The following is a 22,454-nucleotide window of genomic DNA, read 5'->3' on the forward strand; positions in this document are numbered from 1 at the left end:
TTAAGTATCCTTCATAGGCCAGTAGAATNGTGCCCGGTTTTTCTGTGAATCGACTGCTGCTGGCTGATTGTTTTGATTGATAAATGGTCCAACAATTTGTGTTTTAAGTAAGCAGTAACCTCAGAATATAAGGTGTTGGCGAATGAGACATAAACTGTAAGTACGACGTACTCCCTATATAAATAGTCTTGTCTCTAAAGCATTGTAAAATGGATTTAGCATTACCTGGGTCTTCTTCAATGGATATGGAAATCGATATCAATCCTGAGAAAGATTTAACTAGCAAATTTCTAAATGGTGAAATGTCGTTTGCCGAATATTCAAGCGAGTGGTATGATGTTGAGGATGAAGAGGATATTGATGATACAAGTAAACCAAGCGACGAGGATCGTTTATCGCCTTCTGCCCATTTTATGGAAAAGGGCACACTTCGGCGTCGTAAGTGCACACGACTATCACCAGCTCTGATGGGTTTGATGGGTGAAGCCAATTTAAGATTTGTAAGAGGTGACAAAGAAATGGCAGAGAAAATGTGTCATGAAATTATTAAACAAGTGCCTACGGCTCCAGAACCATATCAAACACTTGCACAAATATATGAGCATGATGCTGAAAAATCACTTCAGTTTTCATTGTTAGCTGCACATCTCCGTCCATCAGATGCTAATGAGTGGTTGAGACTGGCAAACATTTCCAATCAAAAAAATGACACCAGGCAAGAAATGCTGTGCTACACTCAAGCAGTCAGAGCTGATCCTCATAATTTAGACATTCATTTGAAAAGGCTTGAAGTTTTATCTATTTTGGAAGATATGAAGTACCCTGTGCATACCATGAATGTCAGCCGTGTCAAATGCTATCACAAAATAGTGACATCTCTGCCTGCAAGTGAAGGAGAAGTGATCATGAAGTATGCTAAAATGGCTGCAACTTTGTACCACAATAGCAATGAGGTTGAGAGATCTCTTGAAGTTATGGGTGCTGCATACAAAAAATGCTCCTCTCTCTTTACCCACGAAGATTTGAATATACTTTTGGAGCTGCTAATTTTACGAAAACAATATCAAACATGCTTAGATATATTTGTAGCTAATGTTGGTGTGGAGATTGAAGCTGAAATACAAACTGTAAAAAATTCTGATAATGATGCAATTGAAGAACACACAAATTACTTGAACTGTTCTATTCCAGAAAACTTGCATATTGATTTGAAAAGCAAATTACTAGTTTGTTTCATACATTTAGGGTCTATTAATTTAGTTCAAACCCTTTTACAAGATTTTTTATCTAATGATGTGGAAAAGGCTGGTGATTTATACATGGATATAGAGGAAGCTCTATCTTCTGCTGGCTACCATGAGTTAGCTATGAAACTATTGGATCCTTTAGTTAAAAATAATAGTTTCGATCTTGGCGCTGTTTGGCTTAAACATGCTGAATGTCTTCATAACTTAGGAAGAGAGGATGATGCCATTGAATCATATTATAAAGTTCTAAAGCATGTTCCTCAGCATCCAGATGCCCGTCGAAAATTATTTACCATTTTAGAGAAAAAGGGAAAAATTGATGAAGCACTGAATATTTTGCAACAAGATTACAGATACATTGTCAGTGCTAGCTTGCTTTATGAACAATGTTTGGCATTAAAAAAGTATAACCGCTTACTTAAATACTTAGAAGTAGGAGAAGCCTTGCTTTCAAAAACTTTTGTAAAATACAGACATCAAGAAGAATTAAGAATTGCCTTCAAACTTAAAGGAGGCATTGATCATATTCATAATTTTCGCAAAGTACGAGGAGAAAATCCTTTTCATGAAAATGATATTCATTTTGATGAAGATGAAAAATTTAAATTTACTCCACAGGAAGAATGGGAATTTTTTAGGGAGCTACTTACTATTGCACTCAAGAATAAACAGTATTTTACTATGCAAAGATTAACTTTTGGGGCTGTTATGTCAAAAGCTCTCTCAGCATACCGTTCGGAGCTGGAATTCCTGTGTCAACAAGCATGCCTCATAAGTAATGACTATCATAATGCTTTGAGACTAACACGAGAATTTGCACAAAAGTATCCAGGTCCTAGAACTTGGAATTTACTAAGCCTTGTCATGAATTCTACAGACGAAACTTCACAAGTTAAATTTCTTTCCAGATTATTTCAGAAAGAAAATTTCATTGTAAAAAATCTATTTTTGGGCAATAATTTTCTGACTTCTGGCAGGTATCTTGTTGCATTGAAATATTTTCTAGAATATAATGAGCAGTGCCGAGACTCAATATCAGCATTATTAGTTGGCATTACAAGTCTACTTATGGCAGCTCAAAAAACTGTGGACAAGCATCACAACCTTATTCTCCAAGGAATTCATTATATTCTAACATATCGTAATCTTAGGAAATGTGATCAAGAAAGCTATTACAATCTTGGAAGAGCATATCAAATGCTGAGTATCAATAATTTAGCTATAACATACTATGAAAAAGCATTAAAGAGTAGTCCAGTTGCAGTCTGTAATCAACATGGTGTTATGAACTTAACTAGAGAGACAGCATTCAATTTGTATCTGTTATATAAAGGTCACTCTCCACAGATGGCTAATAAGTATCTTACTGAATATCTTGTGATTTAGGATAGGGAATAAATAGAGTGTGTTATAAATTTTGTTTTATTTTTAATATTAGTGATTCCCACTTGAGAATCGAACCCAAGACCGCCGCCGGGCTAATTAAATTTGCTAACCATGATTATAAAATAGAATAGAATAATTGTTTCTTTGCATAAAACATGGTATAAGTAGGTAGATCTTAATAAGTCAAATGAAATCACATTCTTAATTATTTGTTTTAGGAATACTATCCAAAATGGAATCTAGTGAAACCATTCCTGCAAATTCCGTTACATTTGAAGAGTTATGTGCTATTCTTGATCAAATTGATACTATCAAGAAAAACCAAAAAAATTATACCAGCAAGACAGGTGTAAGGAATGAGCAATTTAAAACTTTGGAAATTTTCTTCAATAACTTTAAATGTAAAGTAGCAGCATCAGAAGACAATAAGGTGAGTACTGCTGAATACAACTGATTTTACATTTCTATTAGAAAAAGGGATTGCGGTGTTTAGGAAATTACAGACAATGATGTGTCACCAGTTATTTGAATCTTCGAGTAGGTAGGTATTCAGTAAAGTCGTAATGTGCACTATTTATTTTTAAGTTTCATAAGTCCCCGCCCTTATCCGGCGGGAAGAGGTGGTTTGAAAGTACCATTTTTCCGTTTGAAAATATGCGTCCTAGTGACATGACTACTATGAACCAAAAAAAGCTTATTAAATTTGCTACAGGTGAAATAGTCAAGTTTTTCTATATCTTGTATAGTTTTCTAGGCAACTGCTTTAGAAGGTCTGTAATATTGGAAATTTTAATCATCATGAGAAAATCGACTAAATCAACACTGAGCAAACATTTTAGACATGCGGGAGTGTGATAAGCAGAGTTCCAGCGCGGGGACTGCACCGTGACGCATATTTAGACGAACCACTTGGAGCCACTTTTGACCCCTCATCACTCAAAAACTACTGTGCATTAACACTTCACAATTATTAGGGGGTCACTTTAAAATTAGGGATTGATTGTGAAAACGGGCACTAATAGTTAAAGTCGTAACTTTCAAGTAGAAAATAACCGAAAAACTAAATTACCCGTGATAATACCAGTAAATCTAAGAAGTAGGACCACAGGAAACGCAAAATGGTGTTGGTAACCACCATGTTCAATACTGGAGTAGTATAAGACCTTTTGGGGCAGAAAAGTTCTCGAGTGGCAACAGGGCCGGATTAACCATCTCGGGGCCCCTAGGCGCAGCTGGTTTCGGGCCCCCCTTTTTTTTGTCGCGGAGGAAATGCTTTGCTCACTGTCACCACTGCTGGGGGACAGGGTGGTGTGTGGGACTCCCGGCGCCCTAAAAAGGGCGCTGCTCCGTCCTGAAAAGGACGGGGTATGCCCACTAAAACCTCCGTGGCGTTCCGTCATCGCCCAAGTGGGGGTGTCGCGAGTATCCAGCCGTAGCTTCCCAGCGACAGCTCGCCTACACGGCGAAACCTACACGCCCCCCCTTGTGGGGGTCCGACGGGAATGGTCCGAAACGCCAAGCCGTTCCGTCAGACGGAGGTGACAAGGGTGCCCCCGCACCCCCGGCCTGCTGGCCGCCACCTGGGGGCAGAGTAGAACGGTCGTACAACCTCCTTCTCCACCCACTTCTCCGCCTGCGGAGCGATGAGGCGAGAGGATCGTTCTCCCGCTCGCGCTCCGCTGCCTCTTCTGAAGGATGACCTCCTCGCAAAAGGAGGCGACCGCCTTCCAGCATGGCGTTGACCAGGCTAGGAAGCGAAAGATCCCGGCCCACGACCGCAGTGAGGACCGCAGTGAATCCCCGCTGCTCCTCCCGACCTGTGCAGACCGCGAGGGTGTGCAGCACCGTGTCATCCACCGCGCCGCATTTGTGGCACAGCGGGGATTCCTCTCGCCCGATTATATGCAGGTACGAACTGAAGCAGCCATGCCCGGTCAGCACCTGCGCCAGACGGAACGTGAGGAACCCGTGCGGTCGTTCCAACCATTAGTCCAGAAAGGACCAATGGCGTCTAGAGTGCGGCGGCCAAACTGCGCGAGAGTCATGTCTTCCTTCCAGCGGTCGATCATGATCTGCCTGACGGCGCCGCGCCGCTCCGGGGCCGGGCCGCTTTCCACGCGCCTTCTGGTCTGCCATCCAGTGATAGATGACAGATAAGACCCCAGCTTCTAGCTCCCAAGGAGGAGTACCAGCGAGGACGCACGCCGCAGCGTGCCCTACCGTGCGGTAGGCAAGCGGTAGGTAGGTCCTTGCGACCCTCTGCGCTATGGCCCGCTGGGGTCTGCGGGAGAAGCCAACTTAGTGCGCCGGCTGCCTTGAGGAGACGTGGCGCTAGCCCGTTGAAGTGCCGGCTAAAATGCCACCTTCCGTCAAGCGTGAGGCCCAGATATTTCATCTGGCCTTTGACGTCAATCCTAACGTCCTCAACCACAATGTGAGCGTCGGGAGGGGCGCGCTGGCGAGGCCCCGGAAAGAAGAGGGCCTCGCAGTCTTCTCCATCGCGACTTTCATTTCTATTCTGCGAGCGACTAATGTCGCACACATCCACGATAGCCGAACGGTGAAGGGGTCGGACTGGCCGACTCGTGATCCGGGGAACGCGGGTTCGGTCCCCGCCGCCGCTCGACTATTGTGGTGAGCTCACTCGTGACACAAGCATATTTAGCTTAGTACGAGGGGCTAACGGGAGTATTAGTAATTTGTGTAATAACAAATTACTAATATACTTAAAAAAAAAAAATGTGCCGCCCGCCGACGCCAGCCGTGCCGCGGCCCCCTAATGTCTTCCCCGGGCAGTGACCAGAGTGTTATCCGCATATGACACTCATGCCCGCGCGAAGGACGCCCCGGTGGAGCCAGTTGAAGCCTAGGTTCCTCAAGAGTGGACCGAGCACCGAACCCTGCGAAACCCCGCTGGCTACGCCGCGCCGTTTGAGCTGGCCGTCTCTGTTAACATACAGGACTTTGCGGTCCCGTGAGTAATCGGCCAGCAGCGCTCGAAGGTACTGAGGCACTCTGTGATGTTGAAGTGCCTAGAGTATAGTGGAATGAGGGATGGTATTGAAAGCGTTGGCTATATCTAATGATACAGCCAACACACCCTCACCCCTCTCCCTAGCCTCTGCAGTGAGGCTTTTTAGCCTCTGAAGGGCGTCGACCGTCGACCTGTCATATAAACCAAAGCAGTAATGCCAACGCGACGTTACGAAAATGAATTAGGTTCCACAATATCGAAATATGACGATTGAATGTGTAAACCAAAATAAGGCGAAGTTTTGAGGTGGTTTGAGTTTTGTTGCATAAAAATAATCTTTAATAATTTTTTAAATTTTTTAATTGGGAGTGCTGGGCCCCTGGTCATAGTGGGCCCCTAGGCACTGGCCTAAAGTGCCTTATGGATAATACGGCACTGAGTGGCAACCACGGGCTGGAAGACGTAGCGTGGGCAGGCAGGATCTGGTAAAGGTCGCGGGAAGAGCCTGGATGCGGGCAGCGCAGGACCGTGCATTGTGGAAAACCTTGGAGGAGGCCTTTGTCCAGCAGTGGACTTCATTTGGCTGAAACGAACGAACGAACGATAAGACCTTTAATATTAGGTACGAACAAAAATAAATCGCGCAACTGTCGCGAACTAAAGCAAACGATTTGGTGCCGACGCGTCGAGTGCACTTCATATTATCTTCTCTGGCGCTGAACGCATCATCGCAAGATATTTTGTGCATGAAATATTGTTTGTAGTAGGGGTATTTATGTAAGGATGAGCTTTTCTTCCTGAACATGATGAGCGAGTAAGGCGCGTCATAGCAAGATCGCTTTTATGTCTAATTGTTATGAATAATTTTTAACGCAAATAAACTACACTTAAGTACTTACGCCTCGTATTAAAATTAAAGTAAGTAAGTACTACCTATATTTTTTCAGAATACAAATTTGTATCCGATTTTGAGGTTGTTATTGCCTAAATATGAAAGAGAAAGAAGTCCATATAATATGAAAGAGACTAAACTTGCCCAATTACTCGTCAGAGTGTTGTCTCTAAGCAAGCAGTCGCCAGCCGCTAAAAGATTAATTAACTTTAGATCAGTAAGTAATACTCAGGATAGCGATTTTGCTGGTGTGGCATATTACGCTCTAAAAGGAATTCTTGGTAAAAACAAAGGCGATCTTACTGTGGAGGATATCAACACAATACTGGATAAAATTGCCACAGCTGAAGTTGGAAACAAAGCACGTGAGTAGAAAATAATTATTCTGTGGTGCTTAAACTATATTGTATATAAGTAGATAGAGTAGGTACTTTAGGTAGGTAAGTATACCTACTGGATAATGTACTTACCTAATCGAATCTGGGTAAGTATCAAAATAAATGGTTTTATTTACAGGGGTTCTAAATGAAGCATTTGGATATGCTATTAGACATTTAACACCTGAACAGTTAAAATGGTTTTTGAGACTTATCCTCAAGGATTTGAAACTTGGTATTGAAACGAAACGTATTTTGGCTGCCTTTCACCCGGATGCTCCTGAATATTTTGAGACTTGCAATAGCATTTCTAAGGTAATAATGTTATATTTTAATATTTTGTGAAATCATTGTGTAAAACCTGTAAAATGTTAGTTTTCTTGCTTACAAAAATTGCGAATATCATCCAGCCTATCGATTTGAATAAACTTAGACCCTGTCACAAGTTTGTCGGCATGCCCATCGTGGATCCGCGCCTTATTTAATCTAGCATTATTTTATTACTTACATAGGTACATAAAAGTAAATACCGTGAATATTTTCTAGGTGTGCGAAGAATTAGAAGATGGAGACATACGTCCTTTAGAAATGGGTGTTAAAATGTTTTATGCGATTAGTCCTATGCTCTCCGAAAGATTGGACGTCACGGAGATCCATCGACAACTCTTTTTTGATGGCACAACTTATATTGTGGAAAATAAGTTTGACGGGGAAAGATTTCAGGTACTTACCTACTTTGTTCGTTCTTCTGTACCCATGGACCTATATTTTTTATAGGTCCATGTCTGTACCAATTTAAATAAATTGTAACCGTTGAATAATTTTAACTAATTTGTTCATTACATTTAGATTCATATGGAAAACGGGATATTTGAGTATTTTTCAAGAAAAGGCCACAAGTATTCTGATAACTACGGTAAGACATACGAGTCTGGCCTACTGACACCATTCCTCAAGGACTGTTTTAACCCGGAGGTGGAGAGTTTCATTATTGATGGGGAGATGATGGGATGGCACAAAGCGAATCATTATTATAGTTCTAAGGGTGCGTCAAGTCTAAAAACATTTATCTATGTTCTTTTGCTGTAATTTGAATAGTTATTAAACAACCTTCCGTTTTTTCAGGTATATCATTTGATGTCAAAAAGATAACAGTCAGATCAGTGTTCCGGCCTTGTTTTTGTGCATTTGACGTCTTATATTACAATGGCAAAGCGTTAGTGGGATCCGCAGAAAGAGGAGGAGTACCACTCAAGGAAAGACTGGAGATCCTAGACTCCATGTTCACCGATGTGACGGGAGTTATCCAGCACAGCCGGAGAGAAACTGTCAAAGATAGGTAGGTGTTGTTCAGTAGGTACATAAGTATAAAAAATATGGAACCATGGCCCAAGCCATGACAGAAGTAATTTTATTTTACATACTTATGGGTTTTTGATCTGCATCTGTCTGTATAGGTTAACAAACGTATTATCTTTGCAGCACCGATGTATTGAACAAGCTAAATGAAGCTATAGAGAATCAAGATGAAGGGATCGTGGTGAAAGATGTGGAATCATACTACCTGCCTAGTCGACGAAACGCTGGGTGGTACAAAGTGAAACCGGAGGTGTTTATACATGCATTAAAACTACGTAATATTTTGTAATTTACAAATATTATCACCATTTTTATGGAATCTCCTTTTTAGTATACTGAAGGAACTATGGACGATCTCGACCTCGTAATAATTGGAGCTGACGAAGCTGAAAATAAGAAACAAGGTCGAGCCAAGAGCTTCCATGTTGCTTGCCTCGACGTCACAGGAGGAGGTAAGATTTCTTGTTTTTTTTTTGTTACAAATCTTGTTTCATATTTACGAGGGGATCAGTTGTTATCAGGCGACGCCAAATACTGGGTGTCGGTGGGCCGCGTGGCCACCGGGCTGTCTTTTTAAAATGTTATTTTATATGAAAGATTCGATTTCAATACCAAACCAGCTAAGTACAAGTTAGATTCGATCATGAAGTGTTAACCATCGCATTAGATTGTAGAAGTCGGAATCACAAAAACTAAAAATGGATAATTTATCTTTTGAATTTGTAAGAAGGATGTATTTGTAAATATCTTGTCTCGGGCGTCGCATATAATCCTAGTAGGGGCGTAGTGTGAGTTTACGTTAAACGCATTCGATGTCGACTGCGTAAAAAAGTGACATTAAATATATGAGACGGATTGTACAGCGCCCCTAGCGGAAACTTTCAAGAACTAAAATCTTAACGCGCTCGCTAGTGACGACGTTTGATGTAAACTCACACTAAGCCCACTGGTATTATTACGTAGCCGATGCCCCGCGCTAGGTGTCAGTGGGCCGCGTGGCCACCGGGCTGTCGTTCGACGAGCGCGAGCGGCTGTGCGTGGCGCTGGAGCGGCGCTGGGTGCCCGTGCCCGCTAAGGACAAATGAATTATCTTTGAACTTGTAAACGATGTCATTGACACTAAATGTCTGCTTGTCTCGGGCGTGGTATATAATCCTGGTATTGCTCCTTAGCCGATGCCCCGCGCTGGGTGTCGGTGGGCCGCGCGGCCACCGGGCTATCGTTCGACGAGCGCGAGCGGCTGTGCGTGGCGCTGGAGCGGCGCTGGGTGGGTGCCCGTGCCCGCTAAGGACAAATGAATTATTCATCTTTGAACTTGTAAACGATGTCATTGATAGTAAATGTCTGCTTGTCTCGGGCGTGGCATATAATCCAGTGCACCGATTGCGCTAATTTTTAACGTCTCCAATACATTGGCGCTTCTTCACCAGTTGCGCTTCGTTTTTAATTCCAGCTAAAGTGCAAAGGACANAAAGACGAAACAACGGATTTAATCACCTTACAATAAAAGTCCGAACACCTTATTTTTTCACAAAAAAACAGCAAAATTAAATGTCGTGAAGGCGTTTGTCTTGAGTTTGAGAAAAAGTAGCTTTCTTTCAGCTTTTACACAAAGAAGCAGTTGCGTTTTGTTTTCGTTTAAACTAGCTGTCAAAGCGACACCGCGATACAAATTTGTGATTTTCGTTCGTCGTCTAGTCGCGTTGTAGGTAGTTGAAAATATTTAGCGCTGGTATTGTTACGTAGCCGATGCCCCGCGCTGGGTGTCGGTGGGCCGCGTGGCCACCGGGCTGTCGTTCGACGAGCGCGAGCGGCTGTGCGTGGCGCTGGGTGCCCGTACCCGCTAAGGACAAATGAGTTATTTATCTTTGAACTTGTAAAGGATGTCATACATTGTAAATGTCTGCGTAGCATATAATCCTGGTATTGTTACGTAGCCGATGCCCCGCGCTGGGTGTCGGTGGGCCGCGTGGCCACCGGGCTGTCGTTCGACGAGCGCGAGCGGCTGTGCGTGGCGCTGGAGCGGCGATGAGTGCCCGTGCCCGCTAAGGACAAATGAATTATCTTTGAACTTGTAAACGATGTCATTGACACTAAATGTCTGCTTGTCTCGGGCGTGGTATATAATCCTGGTATTGTTCCTTAGCCGATGCCCCGCGCTGGGTGTCGGTGGGCCGCGTGGCCACCGGGCTGTCGTTCGACGAGCGCGAGCGGCTGTGCGTGGCGCTGGAGCGGCGCTGGGTGCCGGCCGCCGACGCGCCGCCGCCGCCCGAGCTCGACTTCAACAAGGAGAAGCCAGACTTCTGGGTGATGCCGGAACATTCCACAGTATTACAGGTAGGTATAGTTCTTTTATCGTGAAAGTTGTGGTATTATGTGTAGATGTACCCACGTACTGTCAGCGTCAAAATTAGTCCATGCGTGACACCCGAAGTAGCCAAAAAGTTCGCAACACGTCTTTGTTACAATTAGAATAAGATTGTAGATAATGGATAACTTAGCGTCAATTATATTATCAAAAAATATTGGACACGTATTTTTTTATTTATCAATCAAACAAGTAATTACGAAGATATGATGCGTTGAAATTCCGCATGGCGTCACAAAGTGCATCATTTTTAAGTACCTAGATACTCCTTGACGTCACGGACGTCCGTGACGTGACGTAAATTTAAAGAGATAAAGCGCGTCAAAGTTCAGAAGAAGACGTCTTCTTCTGAACTTTGACGCGCTTTATCTCTTTCCATTATTTTGAAAAAGTGAAAAATACGTGTCGAGTATTTTTTTATAAGTTACTTACCTACCTGGGCGGACTAATTCAAACTTATTTCAAATTCTTGCTTTTTTACTCAGAAAACGTCCCTATTTTACATCAATACTGTCATTTACCAGGTTCGCGCCACCGAACTCATCCAAAGCGTGGGCTTCGGCACCGACTACACGCTGCGCTTCCCGCGCGTCGTCAAGATCCGCGACGACAAGCCCGTCCGTGACGTCATGACCCTCGAGGAGTTTAATGCACTCGTCTCGGTATGTTACTTAATACATTACAGTATTTATTATTTCGGTCTGTCACAAAAAGACATTATCGTGCGCGTGTTCCCCTTTCAAAAACCGGGATAAAAACTAGCCTTTGTTTTTTTCTTGGATCTCAAACTGTAATGTACCTACCTTATTAATTATTTCATCTAAATCGGTTAAGTTATTTAGGCATGTAAAGTAAAAAACACCGTCATAAAGTCGCGCGATAGTCTTTCTGGTACAACCGTTTTCACGTAGATGTAGTCGCAGCAAAATTTCTTGACTGTTATCAATTTATACAGAACAAAGGACCAGTTGTGAAGCTGAGCTCAACTCAAGTGCGGAAGGAATCGATGGGCGAAGGGAGAAGCCTCAGAAAGCGCGTCGCTAAAACAGTGAAGGTGGCGGACCAATTCGTTACCACGCCTTCGAGCTCAGTGGAGGTGGTCTCCAAGGCCCTGCTTGGCAGGAAAGTGTGCATCCTGTCGGACGACGACGACTGCAAGAAACTAGAACTGAGGAATATTGTAGAATCGCACGGCGGGACTTTCGTTTCAAATATAGGTAAGTTTTATGAATGCCTGACCACACAATAACGCCCGTATTCACAAACATTACTATAAGGATTCACAGTGCGCGTGCACGCACAGGGTGACACACGAACCAATCACAGAGCTCTATTCAACGTTGTGCGTTCGATTTGCTGCTTCGCTTAAGCAAATATCGTTTGTGAATACGGGCGTAAGCCCATAGTCATCTGAATGATAACTCTATATAAAAAAATAGCGAGTCAATAATGTAATAACAATTCAGTTAAGAAGTCTGCTGTCCCTTTCTATTGCGTAAGTCCCATTTTCCTGCCAAGAGAACTTAGTTGTAGGTATCTAAAGTGACATCCCATCAGGCCTTCGTGGGAGCGAATATCAAATTGATTTTTTAATTTTTGACCACCTAGGTCCAGACACCTGGTGCGCAGTGGTCGGTCGGATCACAAGAAGGGAGAACGAGATAATCAAATCCCAAGAAGTGGACGTAACCACCACGGCCTGGCTGCGGTCTCTACCGCGCTCGGAGTCGCCGTGCATTCTGCCACCGCTTGAAACGCTCGCCATGAAAAAGGCGACCAGACTTGCTATGAGCAATGATTACGATTGCTTCGGCGACAGCTACACCGAGCCGATAGATGAGGCTACTTTGCGGAAATGCTTTGAGAAGATGGATAGAAATGTGAGTTTTGTATTTGTGAATAATTGTGATTAGTCTTTCTGGGAGCTCAGATCACATACACTAGCAGGGGTTCTCAAATCCCAAAGTGGGAGGCGCTAGGACCTTGAAAGGGGGGCGCGGGCCATCTGTGTAGTTAAGTATTAAAAAACCTGCGACGGCGGCTGAGAGAATACATTTCAGACTGCTCGTCACGATTAATAAATACTCTGGACTGGAGGATGGGGGGCGCGGATATTTTTATGGTCGAAAGGGGGCACGTCTCAAAAAAGTTAGGGAACCCCCCCTGCACTAGTATGTCGTCACAAGTGGTCGACGATGAAGCGAAATTCACTACAGACGTGCTTCAGTCCTCCAACTCTAGAATTCCATAATTTCCCTTTCAGTCCAACTGAACAGGTCTGTACTAGGTAGCTACAATAAAACCGTGGACTGTATGTACTATATCATTCTATTTCGCTTTGAAACTAGTTCTACTACATTGTTCTACTTTGATAGACCTAGACAGACACATAATTTTGGGCTCCTCTTGACCCAAGGAAATGGAAAAAATCAAATTGAACCGCGTGTTAATCGACCCTCAGTGCCATCTAGTATCACTTTGTAACAACTAAAACCCATCATAAACAACAGTACTATCTTTTGATACTAGATGTCACTTTATACACATATGTGACTTCAACATGCCGCCCACCAAGGACAGAATGTCCTTAACTATTACCCATACATGTCTAGTATAAAACCTCTCGTATAAAAACCCTCACCTCGCGTATAAAAACCCATGTTTAAGAACCCCTCGTGTAATAAACCCTTCACATATTAAAACCACTCGTTTAACTAAACCTTAAAATTAATAAATGAAGTAAACATAACCTTCAGTAACAGTTAATTGCTCATTAACCTATAAAACAAATTTTAAAACTTCACATTTTACATTTACAAAATACAAGTCACCCATCAGTTCAGGGATTGTCCTAGAGAATCTTGCCAAACAACCACGTACTTGGAGACAAGTNTACCAACCCGCACTCGTTCCTGCGCGCCTGCTCGCTGCACGTGGCGTGCCGCAGCGGCGCGCGCGCCTCCCAGGCCGCCATGCGTGGCGCCGCGCGCGCCGACGTGCTATCGCCCGCGCTCACGCACGTTGTATTGCCGGCTGACGCGCCGCGTGCTGAGGTGGCGAGACTAAAACGCAAGCTCACTGCCACGATTGTGTCTGAGAACTGGCTGGAAGCCTGCTTCGCGGCTAAGGCGCTTGTGCCTGAGGATGAGTTTGTACTGTAATTCGATAATCTTTTATACATATTTATATTAATTTATTCCAAAAATATTTTGATTAAGCGTAGGTATATCCATAGTTTTATATTAGTCGAGAAACTAATAAAGACGCGTGTTCGCGGTTGTGCTGACGACGCACCGCGCGCGAAAGACTCCGACGCACACTCACAGCCTTCATTGTATCCGAAAACTGGCTCGAGTATTTCGCGGCTAAACTTAAGCCGCTAAAGGTTCGGCCAAACCAAAGCGTGCAGCCTGTATACGAATATGTCAGACGTCGTGTATGAATTTGTAGCGATGAGTTCACATCAACGCGTCCTGTCATCGCGACGATCTATGCATGCGCAGTGATCGCCATCGCCATCGCCGACGCGAGCTGCACGCGTTGGTTTGGCCGAAGCTTAAGCCGTTTGTGTCCGAGAAGGAATTTGTACTGTAATTCGATAAACTTTTGATTAATTAAGCGTGTTAACTACTTCGATAGCGAATATGAGTTTCCCAGTGTCGTCCAGGCACAACACAATCAACAAAACACAGCAACAATCGAACAGGTACCTTGTCTGCCGCCGCGCTGCTGGTAGGTACTCTGTAGGACGCCGCCGGCCGGTAGTTAGGGCTTCGCCCGGTGTCTTCGGTGGTTCACTTGAGTCACTAACTTCAAGNAGAATTCCATAATTTCCCTTTCAGTCCAACTGAACAGGTCTGTACTAGGTAGCTACAATAAAACCGTGGACTGTATGTACTATATCATTCTATTTCGCTTTGAAACTAGTTCTACTACATTGTTCTACTTTGATAGACCTAGACAGACACATAATTTTGGGCTCCTCTTGACCCAAGGAAATGGAAAAAATCAAATTGAACCGCGTGTTAATCGACCCTCAGTGCCATCTAGTATCACTTTGTAACAACTAAAACCCATCATAAACAACAGTACTATCTTTTGATACTAGATGTCACTTTATACACATATGTGACTTCAACATGCCGCCCACCAAGGACAGAATGTCCTTAACTATTACCCATACATGTCTAGTATAAAACCTCTCGTATAAAAACCCTCACCTCGCGTATAAAAACCCATGTTTAAGAACCCCTCGTGTAATAAACCCTTCACATATTAAAACCACTCGTTTAACTAAACCTTAAAATTAATAAATGAAGTAAACATAACCTTCAGTAACAGTTAATTGCTCATTAACCTATAAAACAAATTTTAAAACTTCACATTTTACATTTACAAAATACAAGTCACCCATCAGTTCAGGGATTGTCCTAGAGAATCTTGCCAAACAACCACGTACTTGGAGACAAGTTATTATCCTACACCAAAATTGTATCCCCGACTGCCGGCTCAGAACTTTTATGAGCCTGTTAATAAACCTTGTATGAAAATTGTAAAATGTCTATAAAATATCAATTGAACTTATTGCCTACCTAAAAACCACGAACTGAACTAGAGAGTGAAGAACTATTTTGTAACATAGATTGATCTACCGTACCTATATGAACATAAAACCCTTTTTCTTTTCGAGTTTAGTGTATGATAGTTTGTTTTCTTAAAAACCCTTGAAAAACTTTCATACACACTACTAACAACTTAGTCATCCAAACAGCTCCACAAAACTTAAAATGCGATATACCTACTCATTTGTCACCGAAGTAACGGAGTTTTGACACTAGCAAACTAGCCCAATGGGAATTTCCCTGATGCAGTGATTACGCGTAAATAAACCCCAGCAGCGTAAGCAACGTTGAAGGCATCTGAAAATCCCTGCAGCCCTGCAAAGCATCATCTGATCGAGGGCATACCACCGTGGATACTTCAGCTAAGTGGTAACTCGTTGAAAGGTAAGTATTCCCATCTTTAGTTAACTCTAGTAAGTTCTTCGTTCTCTCTCACCCTATTCCAGCTATCCACACTGCTTGATAACTTCTTCGCTTAAGCAAGTTGCTATCCATCCTAATGGATTGAATAGATGTGATACCATACAACCGATAGATATAACTTTTCTTTTTTTACAGGTGCGGACAGCAGCGGCAATTCACCGAGTACTGAAATTCATCATTGTTCCTGTTTCAGGTAAGTCTCTTTTATTTTATAGTTGAAATCCCAGTTGTCCTTCTTTGTCCTTTTTGTTCTAATAACCTTAGTAACGCTTCTCGGTTACATAATCATTTGTCCTATAAATCTCTAAACTGTACTATAAATCCCAAATCTGTACCATAAATCCAAAACTTGTACTATAAATCCCTAATTTGTTGCATAAAATCCCTTTTTGTACTTGAAATCCCTAATTTGTTCTATAATTCCTAATTTGTTCTAAAATCCTAATTTGCTCTATTCTTTCTTTCCCAGTTGGACTCCATTTGCGGATGCTCCAAACACCACTTTCGCAGTTGATCTATCTCCCTTAATAACAGCATGTGGTAAGTATACTGCTTGTTCTTCATTGTACTTAGTTTTCTGTGTTAACTTCATGTGTTCTAGTTGAGTATTATCCTCTGTGTATCTTCTGTTCTTTAGCTTGTTTCCGTAATAAATCTTTGTTCTGAATGTTTTCAATCTTCTGACTGATGTTTCTTCTTGGTTACAGGAAGGCACTTCTTCGTGGTATGGTGACTTCACTCCGTATTTTTTCATCTGCACTCCTACGAGAGGTCGCAGTGAAGATTTCTTCACGTCGTTGTTCTTCAGATGTTAACCTTTTTGAAGTAAATAAAGTTTCCATATCCAAAACCCTAGAGCGTTTTGAGTCCAATTCCTCTACAAACGCATGCAACACTGTAACTCTATTTTCATCCGCAGCAGTATTTATCGGTCCAGATATTATCCACCCAAGCGTGGTGCACTGTGCCACTGGCGAACCCGTAGGACCCCGTAGCAAACCATCCCTTAATATCTGACTACATACGTCTGCTCCCAGAAGAATATCAATCTTGTTCGGTACGTTAAATTGCGGATCGGCTAAATAAACCTGCGATAATTCAACCCAATTGTCTAAAGAAACTCTGTGTCCTGGTAAGTATGACGTAATGTCGCTAAGAACATACGCCTCTACCTCTATCTCAAAACTCGGATCTAATCTAGATTTTAGTGTAAGTGAAACCATAGATCTAGATAACACAGAAGGTTTCTCATCACCCAAGCCTGATATGACATTAGTCACATTTATTTTCTTTAGCCCCAAACCTTGGACCGTAGCTTCTGTCACGAACGAAGCTTGAGAGCCTGGATCTACTAAAGCCCTACATACGTGATATTGGCCTGTCCTAGACTTAACGTCAACCAATGCTGTTGCCAATAACACATGACTGCTCTTAGTCTTCGCGTAACATGCCATGTGATTTGCAGTCTCAATTGGCTGCGTATCCTGTTCTAAACCTTTTAGATTGTTGTCCTTACCCGCACCTTCTTCAACTACTTGACCTAAAAACCCTGACCCAGCAGTCGAAGTGGGGGCTTTCCCTGAGTGAAGCAAAGAATGATGCCGTTTTTTACAAACTCTACAATTGGTGGGTGATCGGCAAAACTTGACACCATGGTTGCTTCCTAGACAGTTATAACACATTTTATTTTTTATAACAAANCCAACAGATATGCAATAAGCGATAGCAGAGTAAATACAAATGAGTAGGTCATCTGTATAAAAACGCACCGAGCGCGGTTTGTATCCGAGCGCGCCAATATACTTACGTATGCGGCGCGCACGCACACACTGACAAAATTCGGCGCAACCAAGACTGGCTCCTCTGGCTGTGTGCGTGCGCGCCGCATACGTGTTGGCGCGCTCACATACAAACCGCGCCCATGCGTTTCTATGAAGATGACCTACTCACTTGTATTTACTCTGGCGATAGTAAATAGCCATCAATTGTCCAGGAGCCGCAAATCTACCTGACCAATCGCGAGATGCTGAGCCTGGACCGCGAGTTGTTCGGCGCCAGTAACCCGCACTCGTTCCTGCGCGCCTGCTCGCTGCACGTGGCGTGCCGCAGCGGCGCGCGCGCCTCCCAGGCCGCCATGCGTGGCGCCGCGCGCGCCGACGTGCTATCGCCCGCGCTAACGCACGTTGTATTGCCGGCTGACGCGCCGCGTGCTGAGGTGGCGAGACTAAAACGCAAGCTTACAGCGACGATTGTGTCCGAGAACTGGCTGGAAGCCTGCTTCGCGGCTAAGGCGCTTGTGCCTGAGGATGAGTTTATACTGTAATTCGATAATCTTTCATATTCATTTATTCCATAAATCTTTTAAAGCGTATATCCATAGTTTTATACTAGTCAAGAGGCTAAAAGACTCGTGCTCTCGCCCGCGCTCACGCACGTAGTACTGCCGGCTGACGCGCCGCGTGCTGAGGTGGCGAGACTAAAACGCAAGCTTACAGCCACGATTGTGTCTGAGAACTGGCTGGAGGCCTGCTTCGCTGCAAAGGCACTCGTGCCCGAGGATGAGTTTATACTGTAATTCCATGATCATTCATATTCATTTATTCCAAAAATCTTTTGATCAAGCGCATATCCATAGTTTTATACTAGTAAAGACTCTTGCTTTGACTCAAGAGGCTAAAAGACTCGTGCTCTCGCCCGCGCTCACGCACGTCGTATTACCCGCTGACGCGCCGCGTACTGAGGTGGCGAGACTAAAACGCAAGCTTACAGCGACCATAGTCTCTGAGAACTGGCTGGAAGCCTGCTTCGCTGCAAAAGCACTCGTGCCCGAGGATGAGTTTATACTGTAATTCCATGATCATTCATATTAATTTATTCCAAAAATCTTTTGATTAAGCGTATATCCATAGTTTTATACTAGTCAAGAGGCTAAAAGATTCGTGCTCTCGCCCGCGCTAACGCACGTTGTATTGCCGGCTGACGCGCCGCGAGCTGAGGTAGCGAGACTAAAACGCAAGCTCACAGCGACGATTGTGTCTGAAAACTGGCTGGAAGCCTGCTTCGCGGCTAAGGCGCTTGTGCCTGAAGATGAGTTTGTGCTGTAATTCGATAATATTTTATACATATTTATATTCATTTATTCCAAAAATATTTTGATTAAGCGTATATCCATAGTTTTATACTAGTCAAGAGGCTAAAAGATTCATGCTCTCGTCCGCGCTTACGCACGTCGTGCTGCCGGCTGACGCGCCGCGTGCTGAGGTGGCGAGACTAAAACGCAAGTTTACAGCGACTATTGTATCTGAGAACTGGCTGGAAGCCTGCTTCGCGGCAAAAGCACTCGTACCTGAGGATGAATTTATACTGTAGTTCTATAATAATCTTTCATATTCATATATTCCATAAATCTTTTAAAGCGTATACCTATCCATAGTTTTATACTAGTCAAGATACTAAAAGACCCGTGCTCTCGCCCGCGCTCACGCACGTAGTACTGCCGGCTGACGCGCCGCGTACTGAGGTGGCGAGACTAAAACGCAAGCTTACAGCGACTATTGTATCCGAGAACTGGCTGGAAGCCTGCTTCGCTGCTAAGGCCCTTGTGCCTGAGGATGAATTTATATTGTAGTTCTATAATAATCAGTCATATTCATATATTCCACAAATCTTTTATACTAGTCAAGATACTAAAAGACCCGTGCTCTCGCCCGCGCTCACGCACGTCGTGCTGCCGGCTGACGCGCCGCGTGCTGAGGTGGCGAGACTAAAACGCAAGCTTACTGCCACGATTGTGTCTGAGAACTGGCTGGAGGCCTGCTTCGCGGCTAAGGCGCTTGTGCCTGAAGATGAATTTATATTGTAGTTCTATAATCGTTCTATAAATATTCATTTATTCCAAAAATATTTTGATTAAGCGTATATCCATAGTTTTATACTAGTCAAGAGTAAAAGACTCGTGCTCTCGCCCGCGCTCACGCACGTAGTACTGCCGGCTGATGCACCGCGAGCTGAGGTGGCGAGACTAAAACGCAAGCTCACAGCGACGATTGTGTCTGAGAATTGGCTGGAAGCCTGCTTCGCGGCTAAGGCGCTTGTGCCTGAGGATGAGTTTATACTGTAATTCGATAATCTTCCATATTCATATATTCCATAAATCTTTTAAAGCGTATATCCATAGTTTATACTAATCAAGATACTAAAAGACGCGTGTTCGCGGTTGAGCTCACAATGAGTTTGTGCTGTAATTCGATAATCTTTCATGTTCATTATTCATTTATTCCATAACTCTTTTGATTAAGCATTATATCCATAGTTATAATTATATTATTCGAGAAACTAATAAAGACGCGTGTTCGCGGTTGTGCTGACACAGCCTTCATTGTATCCGAAAACTGGCTCGACTGTTTAGCGGCTAAACTTAAGCTGCTGAACCTTTAGGTTCAGCCAAACCAAAGCGTGCAGCCTATATACGAATATGTCAGACGTCGTGTATGAATTTGTAGCGATGAGTTCACATCAACGCGTCCTGTCATCGCGGCGATCTATGCAAACGCAGTGATCGCCTTCGCCGACGCGAACTGCACGCGTTGGTTTGGCAGAAGCTTAAGCCGCATGTGTCCGAGGAGGAATTTGTACTGTAATTCGATAAACTTATGATTAATTAAGCGTATATCCATAGTTTTATACTAGTCATACTTATTATTCACCCATCTATTGATTAAGTTTATACGAGCTGGCCGGTAAGCGTCGCTCTGAAACTACTTCAATGAAGTAGTTGATCTGTAAGCGTCGACGATCAAACCAGAATGTTTTGTACTTTAAGTTTCAATGTGAGATCTGACCAGTATTACTATTGTAATTATAACCGATTTCGCGAACATCCCACGAGACTTAGTGGCCCGCGTGCAATCTCAGTATCCCTCGTCTGCAAAGACTGGTTCTTAACCTGTTCCACATCTTGTAACCTGACTTCTTTGTAGTTGAGTGTACGATTCCATTATTATTACCTACTCTTTTGGCAACAGTTTGTATCTTATATCGTGTATCTTGTATCGTAAGTACTTTTTGATAACTTACCTAACATTCCTACAATCTACATAGTTATAACACTTATAACATTACTGTAACAGTTTACTTTTCAATGTACCATCATGTATCGTATTTATCAAAAGTATTCAAATAAAAAATAATGAAAAATATATCGCTTTTTAATTTTTCATAGACCTCGATTAAGTTAAGTTGTTACATAAGCATGAAATTTTTTTTTCAACAGTTATAGTCGTATTCAGAAGTTAAACTACGAGACCAGAATAGATATTTTTTTCAATCTAGTAAGTAATTGACGTAATTATTGTTGTGTATGGTTTGTTAACGTTTCATATTGCACAAACAATGGCACTCACGCGCAAAATGAATCAAAACCATGCGTGACATGAGCGCTCGTGTTGATGAGAGCCGCGTGAAACCCGACCCCCTCCAGAGCCGCCCAAAGCACGCCTTATGCCCGTTGCAAGTACAATCACATCCAGAACAACCATACTTCTTGTATGAGAAGTTAATACGTTCTTGCTTTAATTAAACTGTACGTAGTCGGAACGGGGTAATGGTCTTTGCGATTTGAATCATAAGCGGTTATTGTGCGATAAAGCACTCTGTCTGAAGATAGACAATAAGGTGCTACACAACATATTTCATTCGTTATTATTGAAATTAAATATTTCATGTTTGACAGAAAAAAAAGAAAAGACGCATATTTTGAAGCGTAGCCAAGTCTGTCGCTCTGTAGACAAGGGTTGGCTAAAATTGTGTGAAGCTTCTAGGAAATTCAAAATACTTACATGAAAGAGAGGTATTATTTGCAAGGCAAAATAATTATACTTTCTGACTAGCAAATACGATGTAACAAATAATATGAAATATGAACAAAATCCGAGAGGGCTGGGCAGTGGCGAGTGAAACCTAAGACTTAATTGGCAATCGCCCACCGAGATTGGATATCGCTTACCTGTTGATTGATTTGATACTAATATTGCCCTAACTCACGATAAGTTGTATAACAACCATGATATTACGAGTATTTGATTGAATTTCGTATTAACGGCACCTAACGAATTTATCTAACTAGAATTTTAGGTCGTGTTTCACTTCAGCTGGTTAAAGACTTTGGCTAGACCGTCCCATGGCATTTTCTGCCTTCCTTCTTAGGTACAAACCTATACCCAAGTCATTTTTATGTAATCTAATGTATCTAAATCGACTTCCACGTATTCACTCGAACACCATGTAGAGGCAAGATAGCCAGTTCCTCCGTGGTTGAGGATTCCGGGTGAAGCTCGCTTCCACCACCAGGTCCATTCAATCATCACTTACCATCAGGTGAGATACAGGCTAAGAGCTTCCTCGTGGATAAAAAAAAGGTACCTACTTATTTTTCCCAATAAAATAAATTAAATGGCGTTACAAAACAAATACCTAAACAACAAGAGGACAAACAACGTAATCAAGTATCATTTTGCTAATAGAAAAATAAAACTTACAGTTTCTTTACATCATTCCAACAGGGGCTTGCGTTTCTTTCGGGAACGCCCACAAAGCTCTCGGCCAATGGTAGCGCCGCTGGGGAGGAGCGACCGCCGGCGCTGGACGTTTAAATTTGAAACCCTGTTCGCGGCCGTCAATCTGTGAAAAGATATTTCAGCGTGAACATGACTTGTCTCGGATCATTGAAACTCAAACGTCGGAGTTAATTGATGCGGAGTCGGAGTGATGTAGTTGAGTAGTGTTGCGATTTGAAATATCGTGTAAGA

General features: G+C 42.9%; 1 protein-coding gene across 1 annotated transcript; it reads left to right on the plus strand.

The window, feature by feature from the left end:
* Nucleotides 1-35: 35 nt before the first annotated feature.
* LOC114353635 (DNA ligase 4) lies at nucleotides 36-18,144 on the plus strand. Its single transcript, XM_028305694.1, has 13 exons — nucleotides 36-1,679; nucleotides 6,555-6,864; nucleotides 7,016-7,191; nucleotides 7,423-7,599; nucleotides 7,726-7,921; nucleotides 8,002-8,215; nucleotides 8,359-8,485; nucleotides 8,567-8,687; nucleotides 10,382-10,572; nucleotides 11,128-11,265; nucleotides 11,559-11,820; nucleotides 12,212-12,483; nucleotides 17,642-18,144. The coding sequence occupies exons 1-13, from the start codon at nucleotides 210-212 to the stop codon at nucleotides 17,969-17,971; spliced, it is 3,984 nt and encodes a 1,327-aa protein (XP_028161495.1). The 5' UTR covers nucleotides 36-209; the 3' UTR covers nucleotides 17,972-18,144.
* The last annotated feature ends 4,310 nt before the right edge of the window (nucleotides 18,145-22,454 follow it).

This window comes from Ostrinia furnacalis, unplaced genomic scaffold (genome assembly GCF_004193835.3).
Source record: "Ostrinia furnacalis isolate ACB-3 unplaced genomic scaffold, ASM419383v2 OfSCF1764, whole genome shotgun sequence".
Taxonomy (NCBI): domain Eukaryota; kingdom Metazoa; phylum Arthropoda; class Insecta; order Lepidoptera; family Crambidae; genus Ostrinia; species Ostrinia furnacalis.

Bases quoted from the DNA above. Each gene is read 5' to 3' on its own strand.
- LOC114353635 (XM_028305694.1), top strand. From the start codon at position 210: ATGGATTTAGCATTACCTGGGTCTTCTTCAATGGATATGGAAATCGAT. The intron at 11,266-11,558 runs GTATGTTACTTA...CAATTTATACAG, and splicing joins AGTTTAATGCACTCGTCTCG to AACAAAGGACCAGTTGTGAA. The intron at 11,821-12,211 runs GTAAGTTTTATG...TTGACCACCTAG, and splicing joins GACTTTCGTTTCAAATATAG to GTCCAGACACCTGGTGCGCA.